Below are 15130 nucleotides of genomic sequence, written 5' to 3'. Positions count from 1 at the left end.
GGCGACACCCACTACGTCCCGCCGCGCACCCCGCAGCCGCGCAGGCGCACCGAGCCGCAGCAAGCCCCGCCCCCTGATGGCCCCGCCCCCGCAGCACGGCCTTCAGCCGCGCACGCGCACTGAGCCGCGCTCTCCGCGCCTCGGGAGGCGGGGGAACACGGGCTGCGGAGGGAGGGCCGGTCGGCTGGGGCGGGGCGAGCCGGGACCCGCGGCTGAGCACTCGGCCGCGCCGCTCGCCCCGCCCACTTCCGGCGTGAGGCTCTTCCGGGGGTGGGGGGCAGACTGCCTAGCTCCGCCGCGGAGGTGGACAGTGGCCGCCTGACGACCGACCCGCCCGGCCGAGGGCCTGCGGCCAGCATGGCGTCCGGCGGCGCTCCCGGGCTGATGCGGCGCTGGCAGCTGCTCCTCAGCGGCGCCGCGCTGTTCCTGCTGCTGTTTTCGGCGGTCGCGGCGCAGGAGTCCGGAGCGGGTGAGGGGACGCGGGGTCCGGGGCGGGGCGGGGCGGGGCGGGGCGGGGGGGGGGGGGGGCGCGGGGGGCGGGGAGGGGGGGGGGGGGGGGGGGGGGGGGGGGCGGGGGGTCGGGGGCGGGTGAGGGGGCGCGCGGTCCGGGTCCGGGCGGGGAGGTGGGGAGGGACGCAGGGTCCTGGGCTGGTGGAGGGGCCATCCTTTGTGTTGGTTCAGCGTGGGGCGCTGTGGTGGGCCGGGCCTGCAGGGTGGTCCTGGCCCAGTACCCGCGTGGCCTCCCCGCCGTCCTCTCTGAAGGAGGCGGGCGGTTTTAGATTCCAAGTCTGAAGGGGGAGCTTGGAAGCTGCTGGCCCCGCAGCCGGCAGGTCGGGGTGTCCAGGTGCCAGGCCCGTGGAGCACTGGGGGTAGGGCAGGCGGAGGTGTGGCGCAGGGGGCACCACTCCGTCTGGGAAGAAGTCACTGCGCGCCTCGGTGGAGGCAGGAAAGCAGGGTGCCAGGGACCTGCCGTGTGTGCACGCGGTGGACCTGGGGCAGGTGTGCGTCCTTACTCTGCTGCCAGGTGCTGGGACCCTGGTGGTCCACAGACAGTTCCTGGGGGGACCGGCCGAGAAACAATGCTCTCGAAGGGAGTGTACGACCCAGGGCCAGACTGACATTTCAGAAGGTTCCAGAAGTGCAGTATTGCGGGAGGGTGGCCTGCTGTGGGGCCGTGGAGGGGGCCGGAAGGCCCTCACACTCAGGCTCTGGGCCTGGGGAAAAGTCCAGGAAGCTGGGGAGTGTCAGGGCTGGGCCTGTTTCAGGACTGTGCCTGCTGCGGGGAGGGGGAGGTACCGTGTGATCACTGGTGTGGCATCCAGCGGACCTCGGCCCCAGGGCTTACAGGTCGCACTGCCTTGGGGCCCGTGTTTTTCTCAGCTCCCGGCTAGCCCAGGCTTTGTTAGGTTCTGCGTGGCACGGCAGAGCACCCTTCTTGTGTGACCCTGTTGAATGTTTATTTCCCTGTGGGACCGGTCTCAGCTCTGCTTCCGTGTGTGTGTGTGTGTGTGTGTGTGTGTGCGCGCGCGACCTTTCCCGGCGGCTGTCTGGACGGTGGTGAGTAACGCAGTGGGACTGCGTGGTGCTGGGAGCAGTGCGGGTCGGACGCAGTTGTAAGCGCGGTGTGGGATGGAGACTTGCTGCTGTAAAAGGTTGACAGACTGCTAGTGTTTTCTTTCTCAGGGCCGGGGGGGTGTGCCCGATTGCAGTGGGCGTGTCAGGAGCCCCGTGATTGCTGGACCGCTCTGGGTTTTGTGCTGCCCTGGAGTTGGCCCTCTCTGCGGTGAAGGAGGGGTGTCCTTTGGTGACTTTAGTTTGTTTCCTCGTTGGGGAATTAGACCAGGGCTGTTGCCGTGGTGGTCGGGCTGCGGCATCCCACCCACCGTAACGGGGCGGAAGCTGCCTGTCCTTTGCTGTGGCCCCCAGTGGTTCCCTCTGTCTGGTGGCAGCGCCGCAGTTCTGGGCGGGTGGTGGTGGGCTGTTGTTCCTCTTATCAGTAGCACCTTCAGAGGGGAGGAGTGATGCGCTGTCAGGGGGTTGCCCCCGGTATCCTGGGGTCTGCGTTTGCCGTTCCTCAGGGTGCTGTGGGAGCAGTGAGGGCCCCCGTCCAGAGGACGTGCTCAGTGTGGGGTTTTCTGCTCATCTTACGTAGGAATGTGACTGCACTGGCCACGACCTTGGTGTTCCTGCAAGGGTGTTAGTCAGGGTTCTCCAGAGAAGCCCAACCGGCAGGGTGTGTGTAGCTGTGGGGAAAGGCAGTATTGTGAAGGGTCGGCTTGCGTGATTGTGGAGGCCAGGAAGTCCCAGGACCTACATCTGCAGGTTCGAGCCCCAGGACAGCTGCCGAAATTCAGCCTGTGCTGGCAGCGCCCAGGGCCAGGAGCACCCGTGTGCGAGGGCAGGAGAAAACAGGTGTTCCAGCTTCATCAGAAGGGCTTAATCCTGGCTTCTCTGGACTTTTTGTTCGCTGGGGCCCCTCTGTGGATTGGGCCATGGCCACCTCCCCTGGCAAGGGCAGTCTGCACTTGGTCTACCGGTTTGAACACTGATCTCCGGAAACACGCGGAAATGTTTGAGCAGCTCCCTGCGCCTCCGGTAGCCCAGTCAGGCTGACACGTAAGTTAGCCGTTGCAGCGGTCCCAGACCCACGGTTTCCGGTGCCTCATTACTGTGCCTTTGGTGGCCAAGAGACGCAAGGACCCAGGGCACGCTGAAGGTCTGCGGAGGGAGGCTCCTGGAATCACCGTGGAGCCCACGCTGTGTGTGGGTAAGACTCCGTGCCAGGGTCTCATCTGTATATCGGGGGCAATGACCCGGAGAGCCAGTTGCCTGAAGGACGCAGAAGAGCTCTGTGGTGGCCTGTCCCACCCTGACTGCCCCTTACCAAGGGCACTGGACTTGGAGGGGGGGCTTGCTGTTCCTCTCCAGCCCATCTCCTGCTGAGAACCAGGGCTTTCCAGACCTGTGTAAGGGCGCTACAGCGTGTCTCCACGTGCTGCCTGTTACTCGTATATGCACACGCCCCCGTCTTACACGGGTCCGCCGGAGGACTTGGTGACTTTGCGGTGGTGCGAAAGCGAGAGGCATTCAGGACAACCGGTGCTTGGAACTGGGGATGTGGGTCTTTGCCCAGGTCAGCAGTGTGCAGTCCTGTCCGGAGCCGGGGCGGCCCTACGGTCACACTGCTGTTCTGTGGGTCACTCGGGGCGGTGTCCGGTCAGCCACGGGAGTAGTCCACGCTCCCTCATCAGACAGGCTGTGTGCGCGGTGGTTCTGGCCAGCTGTCGGCCACCAGAAGCGTCCTCAGCATGGTTGAGATTGGCCGGGTGTAGGAACCGGGTTCGTCATGGGATCTTTTCCACGTACAGTGGGGTTCTTGGGGTGTAACCCGTCCTAAGTCAAGGGCTGTCTGGCACTCGTGGCTCTTTTGTTTCTGCTGAGATACAGAGATGAGCAGCACCGTTTGTGCCAATGAACTTTGCACCCTTGTTCCTCATGTGACACGGGTGAGGTCGGTGCTCTGTCCCTGGTGCTCTGCCTCCCAGGGGCCCGCCGGTGCCGCCCTCTGGCCTGTGGTGTGACACACGCACAGTGGGTGTGTGCTTACTCGTTTCTTCACCTTTTCAAAAGAGATCTCTCTACGCATGCCAGCGCGTGTCCTCTGTCCTGAACGGGCTCCCCGGAATCTCGAGGCCACAGTGTGACCAAGGGCCACAGGCTGACATATCCAAACACAGGGACCTTTCTTTTTCTTCATTTGGTCTTTTCATTTAGTTTTCGAAGGGACCAGCATGTCAGGTTTTCTAACCATTGGTCAGTGGACCCTCAGCCGAAGATCCCAGGACTTCCAGAGCCGGGATGTTGACTTCTAGCGTCAGACGTAGAGATGGGAGGGCGGCGTGGACTTGTTTGGCGGTCAGCGCGTGGTTTTCTGCGCCCTGGTCCTTGAAGCAGGAGCTAGGAGTTAATGTATGCCGCCCAGATGCTAAGGTGACCTGGAGAGAGAGAATGGAGCAACCTCTCCCCAGGGCTGCTGGTTCTCAGGGGTGCCGTCTGCGGTTTCTGCGGCCTCGGATAGCTGCCAGGTGCGGGTCGGGGCAGGAGGGCACTGGTGTCTCTGGACTCTGGCTCTCTGGTCCAGAGGCCCGGGGTGCACGAGGTCGATGGCCTGTGTCTTGGAGCGTAGTCCACACGAGTCCAGCTGTCAGAAAGACTTCAGAAAGGAAAAAAAATCCCATGAGAAAGTTCCTGTGGCCCCCGCCCCCCGACGTAGCCGCTCTGTTAAGATTGACGAGAAGTACACCCTTTCTTGTAGAGTTTTCCAGAAGGACTTGCGAGGGGGCGTGTCAGCAGCTGTGCAGGCTTTCACAGCTGCTCCCTGCTGCCCCTGCCTGCCCCTGCCCGCCTATTTAGAAAAATGTCAGAGCTGCAGAAAAGTGGGTGGAAGGAGCCCTACGCGGACCTGCCACGCTCTCTGTGCTCGGCGCTTCCCCGTCTGCGCTGCCCCTCCCGCTGCTGGGCAGCTCGTTACCGTCGTAGCCAAACAGTCAGAACTTGGCTCTCACCGGCCCTTCGCCCCGATGTCCCGCAGGGTGTGCCTCCCGAGGATGAGTGCGTTCGGGTCCGCGGGGGAGCGCCCCGAGCCCAGTCTGGCCGGTCAGCATTGGTGTGCTCCTCGAACTCCGCAACGTGGCCTGCGCTTTCTATACGCGTTCGCTGGGGGTCCCGTAACGTCCAGGACCCCGCGAGGCACTCGGCTCCATTCCCCCGGATACCGCCGCGGTCGGTCTTGTCTGCTGTCCTCTGGCGTGGATTCCAGGTGTTGGGACCGGATTCAGCCATGCTCGGCCGTTCTTCCCCTGCACCCCTAGGGGCCCCTGCCAGCATCCGTCCTGTTGTCCTGTCCTCATCTCCTTCTAAGGAGACACTTTGAGACTCGAAGTGTCTGGTCACCTCACAGACGGGCACGGTGGTCTTGGCATCCAGGTTTACTGAGGCTGCAGAATGGCAGGCCTTTAACCCTTTGCCTCCGCTCTGCCCTGGCCGATTGGCCCTCTCTCTGTTGGTTCCATGTCCGTGTGAGATCCTGGACCGTTCCAGAGGCTAGAGTCCATGCTGTCAGTCACTCTGCCACTCTGTCATTGTCCCTGTTTGGCAAGGATGACCCCCCAGTCAAGTGGGCTTCTGGGTCCTTTTGTCATTGACCCCGAAGTTGGCGCCCCTCAGGTGCGGCAGTCTGCCTGAGGTCCAGCTTGTCCTTCTCTGTCCCAGTGCTGGGATCTGCTGTTTCTCCCGGGGGACAGTGTCTAGAAACTAAGTCCCCTGTGCTGCTGGGTGTCGTCCTCCGGGCCCCTCAGCAGCCAGGGTGAAGGGTTGGGTGTTGTGGTGGAGTCCCTGGCCTGGCCCAGGGGCCCGGGCCTGCTCTGGGCACGGCCAGCCCCGCCGCCCGGCGCCTGCACCTGCCGACGGCTGCCGCGGCCCTGGGGTGCTTGCAGGAATCCAGGTGCTCCGTGGGTCGTCCGTTTTCTTTCCTCCCTGGAGCCAGGTCAGGTGTGTGGTAAGAGAAGTACTGGGCAGGGGCTTCCGCACACCGCCAGGGGCTCTGCGAGGAGCGCTGTCCAGCAGGCACGCGGGCCAGCAGGTGCTCGGTGGGCTTCCGCGCTGTAGTGAAGCAGGCTCGTGTTGGGCTGGCAGACTGTGGGCGAGTCCGACCTGACCGGTGCCAGGCCGCTCTGTGCGTGTCCTGCTCAGCGGGCACGACGGGCGCATTCATAGCCGAGGGCTGGAGTGCCCGGCCTGCGTCTCACACGGGGCTGTGGGCTGCGCACAGCCTCCCCTTGGGTGATCTACCATGTCTCCTCTGTGCCCGGGCTGTCCTGTGCCCTCCCGAACCCTCTGTGAGGCTTCGTGAAGCCTTCACTGTGAAATGCAGGGTCTCGTGTGTGCCGTGGGACGAGGGACACCTGTGTCACCCTGGCCCCCTGTCCAGCTCTGGACGCGCCTCTCTCCCCGGAGGTTCAGGCCACCGTGGTCCCTTTCCTGGTGTAGGGGAGTTGCTCCAGGGCTGCGTGTCCCGGGAATCCATCAGGATGGTCTTCGTGTCGGGTTTCCGCGGGTCCCCGGAGTACTGCTAAGTTTGTCCATGTGTGAGGCGCCCAGTGCACTTCTAGTGGCTCGCAGTGTCCCGTTGCATGACGCACCGCCAGCCTCCGGTGCTGGGGCATCTGGGCTGCTCCGCTGGTTAAGCGTCTTTCCGTGGCTCGGGTCATGATCCCCCTTCCTGGGGTGGAGCCCTCCCCCCAGGGGCCTCCCTGCTCAGTGGGAAGCCTGCTTGTCCCTCTCCCTCTGCCGCCCCATGCGTGCTCCCTCGCGCGCTCCCTCTGGCTCTCAGACGAAGTCCTGAGCGTTTCCGTGCAGGTCTTCCTGGGGCCTTACACCCTGACTTTCTCCGTGCGCTACCCGGACGGGGGTGCTGGGCCCAGGGGAGGCGTAGGTTTGGTTTGTGAGCAAACGCCCCCTCTTCTCTTCAGCGGTGGAACCGTCTGCCCTCTCGCCTCCCAGAGAGTTCCCAGTGGCTCTGTGTCCACGCCAGCACTGAGCGTTGAGGGTCTTTCTCGTTTTGGTCCCCCTGGTGGGTCTGGGGTGGGGTCTGCTTCTGACGGTAGCCGCGGTTCCTGCTGCGGGTGAGCTTGCACGCACGGTCCAGTCCCCGTGTGTGTGTTGAGTAGTGGGGTGTGGTGCTACATGCCGGAGGAGGGACGGGCGTGTTTCGTTCATATCCTGGTTCCTTCCTTGTGATTCACTGGAGTTCCAGACCTGCTGGCTGCCTGTGGTTTGGCCAGGGCCACGCGGTGCCTCAGGACTGGCATCCGCTGATTGTGGAGCCTCTTCCTGCAGGTCTGGGGGACCTGGGGGGCTGAGGCCTGGCTCTGGTCTCGGGGGCCTGGCATTGCTGCGGCCTCTGGCTCCAGGGAGAGTGTGTGCTGAGGAGCCAGCGGGCCTGGGGTCTGTGGGACATGGCCTCTGTGTGCCGAGGCCTGTTTCCCCCACGACCCCTTGCAGATGGGAGCCTAGGTGCTGGGTCTGCGTCCTCCCTGAGGCCCTGTGGGTGCCCCTGGAAGGCTGGGTGCCAGGAGACGGTGTGTGGCTCCGGGTTTGCGAGTGGAACCTGTCCCCCTCCCCCCAACCCTCCCGAGTGCACATGAGCCTGGCCTGACTCAGTGACGTGTTTTCTTCCACACAGCTTGCTCCCAGAACACAAACAGAACCTGTGAGGAGTGCCTGAAAAATGTCTCTGTAAGTAGCACAGCCCCCTCCTCGGCCCTGGGGCCCCCTTGTGCCAGACAGTGACCTGCTGGGGCCACCCGAGCTGCTCCCCACCAAGGACAGCCATCCTCCTGAGCTCCTGTGGCTTTCAGTAACACGGTTAGAAAGCTGGGAAGCTTTGGACACTGGAAACTTGGATTATTTGAAAATGGAGGATTTACCCAAAGTTGTTCTCTAGGACCAGGCCGCTGCAGGGAGGGTGGTCTCCTATGGCCAGAACGGAGGGGCCTGACCGTTACTCTGCACGGTGTACGCACGCCGTGTAGCTCCAGGAGAGCCGGGGCTCCGTCTTCCTCATGTCTGCAGTGGACTTGCCCCCTGACCGGGGGCTCAAATACCTGGTTTTTTTCTCCTTTTGAAAACCTCAGAGAAGACAAGTCTGTGAAACGCTTACCCTTCGGACTCAAAGTACCAAGTGCAAGGCCTGACCCGAGGGTCTAGGCGGGCTACCTGAGCACCCGTCCAGGCCGCACGCGTGCCCGTGGTGCCGGGAGGCCCGAGTGGGCCAGCGGCCTGTGCTGCTGTCTCTGCACCTGCGTTCTCAGGACTCAGACTGGAGCATCTGGGAGGTGCCCCCCAGCTCTGAGGTTCTGGGCCCGGGCCTTGGAGCTAAGATGCGCTATTTATTGTTCAATGTATTTATTCATCTGAGAGAGACGGAGACAGAGAGAGAGGATGGGCAGGGGAGCAGTAAACTCCCCACTGAGCAGGGAGCTGGATGCGGACTCCATCCCAGGACTGTGAGGTCACCGTGAGGTCCTGAGCCGAAGGGACCCAGGCGCCCCCAGATGCACTGTCTATAAGATGGCCAGGCACCCCAAGCAGTTGGAGAGGCCAGTGTTTTCCAGGGTCACGAAAGCCCAGTGATAGCGACTTACTGCGCTCTGCCTGTGGGCCTGCCAGGTCCCGCCTGCCCCCTGCAGATGAAGGGAGATGGGCACCCTGCTGAGTAGGGGTGCTACTGACGGGGAGGCAATGGGGAGGTGGGGTGGTGGTGAGGGGGCGCTCCTTCTGCTATGACTCTGGGCAGGGAGCCACCTGGCAGCTTTGAGGACGTGCACGGAGGCCAAGAGGCTGGGCAGGGTGCCTGGTGGGAGAGGGTTTGCGGAACCTCAGCCCTGGTGGGCCACGTGGGTGGAGCTGATGGGGTGGGGCAGGGGCCGAAGCCTTCCAGTCCCGTACTGGAGGGGGAGCAGGAGGGGGGGGGGGGGCAAGGCCCGGACGGTCTGGTTCTTGAGTGCGTGTGGTGCACTTCTGACCTGCGTGGAACGTCCTTCTCTCCCAGTGTCTATGGTGCCACACCAGCAAGGCGTGCTTGGACTACCCCGTGAGCAGGATCCTGCCGCCCAGCTCCCTCTGTAAGCTGAGCTCCGCACGCTGGGGCGTGTGCTGGGGTAAGTCTTCGTTCTCGCTGCGTTCTGGCCAAATGCGTGCTGTCTGCGACAGTCTGGTTGTGCCCAGTGAGCGTGGCTGCTGGAGCACGTGCTCTCCGCAGGGGGTCTGAAGCCTCCGCAGGGGGTCTGAAGCCGGGGAGAGCGCGCGCTTCCCGGGAGGGCTGCTGGCAGTCCCCTGGGGCTGGACGCCCGTGTCCCTGCCGGTCTGTGTGGCGGCTGTGTGGTGCCCTGCAGGTGTCCACGCCTGGTGCTGCTGGGGGCACGCGGGCGTCCCCGTGCCGCCGTCAGTGCGCTTGTGGGGCAGCAGCCCACACTCACTTCCACGGGTACAGTCACGGGGTCACTGCAGCAGGTCTGCAGACGGTTTCCCAGAGCGGCTGCGGGCGTTCCTGTTGTCCCCCGCTGCCAACACTTGGGGTCACTAGACATCTGGTGGGTGTGAAGTGGTATCTCCTAGTGGTTTTAATTTGCGTTTCTCTGTTGACTGTTGTTGGACACCTTTTAAGTGGGGGCACTTTTGATCAGTCTCCTGTGCAGTGAGGCTCCTGCCTCAGGGCCGTGGGGCAGGCCGCGTGCGTGGCTCGGGTCAGATGAGCTCTCAGCTGCAGGGCGGGGAGCAGGGAACAAGCCAGGGGCTGCGGGAGGCAGGCTCTGTGGGTGGGACAGGTGCCTCTGGTTCCTGAGAGAAGGTGCTCCTGATGTCACGTGCGGGGGCTGCGTGGACCTGAAGCGTGCCTCCTGGGGCTTGGGTCAGTGGGGATGTCCCTGGTCCTTGCGTGCAGTGAGGAGGGCTGGGGCGGTGCAGAAGGGGTGGGGGGCTTGTGCCCATGCCGTCCGGAGATCCCGGGAGAGCCCCCAGGCCCCCTAGATATCAGGGCAGCACGGAACTGTAATTCCAGACCTCACGCCACAGGAGCTCTTTGTTCTGACAGAAAACTTCAGAGTCATCTTATCCAACTCTTGGTGCAGTTGTTTTGGGGTTTTAACTGCGATGACCTTAGATACGTGTTCGTTTGAGAAACATGAGGTCTTCACAACACTGCCCCGTTGGCAGGAGCAGATGTTCCCCCCCCCCACTCAGGTCCCCCTAGTGGCTCAGGCTCCGTAGCTTTTCTGTGGAAAGCTCTGGGAATGGGGGCCCGCAGTGTTTTTTCCCATTGTGATCGGGATTTCTGTATTTTTTAAAAGATTTTATTTATTTATTTGACAGGCACAGGAAGAGAGGGAACACAAGCAGGGGGAGTGGGAGAGGGAGAAGTAGGCTCCTGCTGAGAGAAGGGAGCCCGATGTGGGGCTCAATCCCAGGACCCCGGGATCGTGACCTGAGCTGAAGGCAGACGATTAACTGACCTTCAGTGACCCAGCCACCCAGGCGCCCTGTGGGATTTCTGTGGTTGTAACTCCTTTTAGCTGCTAGTCAGAAAAGCTGTTTGGGGGCAGACGTGTTTCGAGCCAGGTATCTTGCTGACCTGCTGGGTGTTTAAAGTGCAGCGTTGGAAAGTTCTGTTGTCCACACCTGCTGCCATCTGCCCACGAAGGTCTTCCCTGATCACGTGCCGGCCATGACGGCACACCGTGCAGGCTCTTCCAGAACAGGTGGCAGGAGGAGAAGCCAAGTGATTTCGGCTCGGAGGGCACTGCGTCAGACGGGACCCTGATTCTGCTGGTCGGGGGTGCACACGGACTTGAAGCCAGCCTGTGAAGCTCACGGCCGACCCGTGTGGTGTGTCGGGCTCCCGGTGGTGGTGTCCCTGTGCATCCTGATGCCGGGCCCTCCCCCGGCGCAGCACAGCACACGTGACCTGCAGTCCCAGGAGACAGAGCAGACTCGGGGGACCCCGCCGTCTGGGGTGGAGCTCCCTCCCGCAGCTGCCTCGGTGGCCGTCTGAATGGGACAAGTGGACACATTTGCCAAATACCAGAGCTCTTGATGGCTCTGGTTCGAATTAAATAGAAAAGCATTGGCGGGTTTGGGTTTATTTTTTAATTTTTGAAGATTTATTTATTTGAGAGAGAAAGAGAGCACATAGAGGGAAAGTGAGAGGGAGAAGCAGGCTCCCACCAAGCAGAGAGCCCCACGTGGGACTTGATCTCAGGTCCCTGGTATCACGACCTCCCCCGAAGGCGGACGCCTAATCAACTGAGCCATCCCAGCGCCCCGGGTTTGTGTTTATTATCAGCCCCTCAGAGAAGTTAGAATTGTAAAGCTTGTTTTAACTGTGTGTTTGTCTGAGGAGTTGGGTTTTGAGGGGAAATCATCACATTGGCGGCCGAGGAGGCAGCCGTCTACAGACTCTGCAGCTCCACGGTCGTCCCTCTGACTGCCAGGGTCAGAAGCTGTCCCTGAGGAAGTAAATGCAGGAGACCTTGAAGAGCCCAGGGGTTAGAGGCGCTGGTGCCCCACACTTGAAAATCCGCGCCTGACTGCTGGTTTCTTGGAAGCTGAACTGCTGCTCCCTGCCCGGGGACAGAGGCTTGCTGACGGCAGAGCAGTCACCTGTGCGTGCGTGTGCGTGTGTACATGTGTGCGTGTACACGTGTGCGCGCGTGTGTTACGTGCGCCCTGTGCTGTGCTCCCACAGGGAAGTAGGCCACAGAGAAGGAAATGTGCATGAGAAGGTCATCAGGAAGAGACCATGTCCATACAGTATGGGCCTGGATTTGGGGAGACGACACCCATAGACCACGGTCCTGCGCGGTGCAGACCGTGTTTGGGGGCCGGTGGTGTCAGGCTGTGGACTTGGGTTCAGGTGATGGGAGTAGCTGCCCCAGGCTTCACTTAGGTTTCCAGAGTTCCACGGAGTCTAGAAGTGTGTCAGGATGGACTGCACGCCCTGCGGGGCACTCTCCTCCCCGGTCCGTCTTGTTAAGTCGCCTCAGGCTTGCCGCGCTGAGAAATGCTGCTTTGTGGCCTGCGGCCTTGTGGCCTGGGGCTGTGGCGGTTCATTGAGAAGTTCTCAAGTCACACCCACACTGAGAGGCCATCTGGGGGTCGGCCCAGTTCTAGGACTGCCGTCTGCCCCCAGGGGTGGGGGGCTGCTTCGGGGCCCCGTCCTGACCCCCTGACTCCGGCTGACCTTGCAGTGAACTTCGAGGCGCTGATCATCACGCTGTCGGTGGTGGGGGGAGCCGTGCTCCTGGCCGTGGCCGTGTGCTGCGCCTGCTGCTGCTGCCGCGGGAAGAGGAGCCGCAAGCCGGACAAGAGCGAGGAGAGGGCGGCGCGGGAGCGCGAGGAGCGCCGGATCCGGCAGGAGGAGAGGTGCGGGCCGGGGCGGCCGACCTGCGAGGCCGCGGCAGGTGTCGCCTGTGGGCCCGAGGTCTCTCCAGCTTTGGGGGGCCTGTGGGCTGCACGCTGGGGTTGTGGGACAGCGCGTGGCTCTTGTCCTCCTGGGCGGCCGTGGGTGGGACAGAGGCCCAGCACACGCCCGTCTGCCTGTGCCTGGGGCGGGCCCTTTGCGGCCAGCACGCCGAGACCCCATCCTCTCCTTCTCGAGGAGCGCTTTGGGGAGCGCGCGGGAGGCAGCCACAGGCCAGGCTGCTGTGGCAGGTGTGGCGGGTCCCCGGGCCTTGCCTGACAGGGGAGCGGGAGTGTGGCTTGGAGACGTGCTGCTGCGTCAGGCCAGCTGCCAGTGGGCGCTGTCCCCGCAGGGTCATCACCCCTAGAGAAGAATGAACACGTGTACATTCCCAACCTCGTTCAGAACATGGTGTTAGATTTTCGCTTATCAGCGTGGTTTCTTTACATGAAAAATATTTTAAGAAATCTTAGTATTAGGCATTTGAATTGCCTTTGTTAAAACAACCGAATGACAGGTTGCGGGAGCGGCCTCAGAAGACGGCCCAGCAGACACCCGCGCCTGTCCCCTGCCTCTCTGGAAGGAAGTGAAGAGAACGTCTTTTAGCGTCATGAAATATTTTGATGCTAAATGAGATTCTTTTGTTTTTTAGGAGAGCAGAGATGAAATCGAGACACGATGAAATCAGAAAAAAATACGGTAAGGGCGGATGGAACGTCCATATCCGTTGGGTTTGGTTGGGAGCTGGTGCCGTGCTGGGGGCTGCGACTGTCTCCCTCGTCCGCCCCTCACGCTGGGCAGCTGGGCGCGCTCCATGTGGACTGGGACGAGCGGACCCACGAGTGTCTCGGAAGATGAAGCCCGGGCGTGTTTTTCTGTCTTCAGACTTCCCGGTACTGCTCACTCCCGGGCGGGGGATGTGATCAGGCTGTGTGTGGCTCCTAGCCTGTCCCCACGTTTGGGAGACACGGGGTGTGCGTGGTGGCCGCGGGCCTCCCCCACCTCGCCACCTCAGGTGCATGCCGCTCCCACACCTGACCTTGCGGGCTGTGCTCCCCTCAGGGACTGGGCCACAGCTGTCCGTGCTGCCCAGGCCTTCTGTCTGGTTTCGTTTGGAGAGAGTTTGGGGGCCGGGGGGTGACTCATTGTTTACTGACTGAGAGCATTAAACCTGCTCTTGCGTGGGGTTGGAGGTTGGCCTGGACTGGGAGAAGGGGACTCACGGGGCCTCCCTGGCGACTGCCACGGGGCCTGCAGTCCTGGGCCACGGAGCTTCCCTTGACCCCGTGACGGAGGATCATACGCTCTGTGGTCGGTGAACCAGGCAGCCGGGCCAAAGGCTAAATTGGAGGAAAATTTCAAAATCCTTTCCAGCTAGTGCACTCATCGCGGAGTTCTCCGTGTGGAGGAACTATTTTGTAGTGTTTCAAGATCCTGGGCACTAAATAGCGAGTCCCCAGGGCTCAGTTCCCTCTGGCCCCGGGCCACTGGCCACATGCCCCCACCTCCATCCATTCGGCCTCCTCTGACTGTCACCCCCTTGTGCTGGGTCACCCGGGGTTGGGGGTGACCCTGCCAGCCTGCGGGTGTTGGTTCCCAGGCACGAGGCTGCCCCGACTGCCCCTCCTCCCGCTGCTGGGTCTCCTCTGTCGAAAGTGAGACGTCCGGCCGCCGAGTGCCTTCTCTGGTTAGCGCCCGCCCGGCCTCCGTGTGCCCCTGTCTCGGCCAGCCTTGCGTGTCCCTCTCGCTGCCCGTGGCGCTGGCCCGGGAGTCGGGGGCTTCCTCCCCGTGTAGGTGGTGACCGACTCCATGTGGGCGAGATGCCCTGTCTAGCGGTCTCGGCGCAGTGCCCTCTGCCCCCGGTGCCCACCGAGCGTCTGCTCCCCTCAGCTGGGCCCCTTGGTCTTCCAGGACGGTGAAAAGCGTGGAAGGGAGCTTGTAGGCGTCTGATTAACGCCAGTGTAAATACAAGACCAGACACGCGTGTGCCCGGGCACTCACACGGACTCAACCGAAGTGTCTTCGTTGCCCAGCGCAAGTAGTTTCCAGGCCTTCCCCTTTGCCCTGTGCTTGCGGGCCTGGCCACGTCTCAGGCCGGGCTCAGGGGCAGAGGCCGTCCCTGTAACAGCGCCCGGGGCGGCTGCCGCCAGCCGTTTCAATGGTCCGGGCCGTGCTTGCACTGACGAAGCCCGCGCACACCTGCTGACGTGAAGCCTGTAGAGCGGACTGCACTTCGGCAGGAGCTGGCGGGAGGGTTCCCGGGGGCCCACGGGAGCCGCGGGTCGGCACACCCTGCGGCAGACACACAGCCCCGGCATGGATGAAGCCCTTCTCTCGGCTCTAGAAGCCGTTCGACTTCCTGATCGCAGAACCTTTTGTCCCCCTCGAAACTAGAAAGACAGCTAGGAGCCGTTGGGCTCTGTCTTTCCCCAACATGACGGTGTGTGTGGCGTTTGGCATCTGAACACCCTTTACCCGACCCCCGTGGGCCTCCTCCCCAGGCCTGTGGCGCGCGGTCCTCCCCCTCGGACGGACCCGGACCGGCAGCCCCGTGTCCCCAGCATCTCCCGCAGCGGAGGGCTGTGTCCTAGCGCCCCTGGGGATGGCAGCAGGTGCAGGTTTCCGAAGTGGGGAGAGGCGGTGTGCGTTTGTGGGTGCGGGGAGGGAACTCATCTTGGCGCATTTGGCACCAAAGGCTGACGACCAAGTACGTTGTAGTTATGTCAGGACGCACGACGGGGGATTGAAGGTCACCTCGTTCTGAGTCCGTCCCATCACGAGGACGAGTAAGGGAAGGTGGTTTTGTAGGTCACCGTGGTTCGGTGTTTGGAACGGCATGGCGCCGTGCTGCACGCCCGGACACCCGTCTCTCGTGCGGCCTCTGTGGGTGTGGGCGGAGAACTCCGAGGTCCTGCTCTCCCGCTTCTCGCTGCGCCCCGTGAGTGCCTTTGTAACCGGGCTCTGTCGTTCCAGGTTTGTTTAAAGAAGAAAACCCGTATGCCCGGTTCGAGAACAACTGAGAGCACCGCCCGCCCCCACCCCTGCCGAGGACACAGCACATGGCTGCCCGCGCCCTGCGAGCTTCTGTCCCCTTCTCTATATCTGTCCTCAGTC

General features: G+C 62.7%; 1 protein-coding gene across 1 annotated transcript; it reads left to right on the top strand.

Annotated features, from left to right (window-relative positions):
* Positions 1-263: 263 nt before the first annotated feature.
* LOC111155794 (PTTG1 interacting protein) lies at positions 264-15111 on the top strand. The gene is made up of 6 exons (XM_022516200.1): positions 264-469; positions 7244-7296; positions 8612-8720; positions 11805-11979; positions 12669-12715; positions 14990-15111. Exons 1-6 carry the CDS (start codon positions 358-360, stop codon positions 15034-15036), a joined length of 543 nt encoding a protein of 180 aa, XP_022371908.1. The 5' UTR covers positions 264-357; the 3' UTR covers positions 15037-15111.
* Positions 15112-15130: the final 19 nt, after the last annotated feature.

The sequence above is a fragment of the Enhydra lutris genome, unplaced genomic scaffold (assembly GCF_002288905.1).
Source record: "Enhydra lutris kenyoni isolate GAN:26980312 unplaced genomic scaffold, ASM228890v2 scaffoldscaffold43, whole genome shotgun sequence".
NCBI lineage: Eukaryota > Metazoa > Chordata > Mammalia > Carnivora > Mustelidae > Enhydra > Enhydra lutris.
This window is presented reverse-complemented; position numbering and strand designations above follow the sequence as displayed.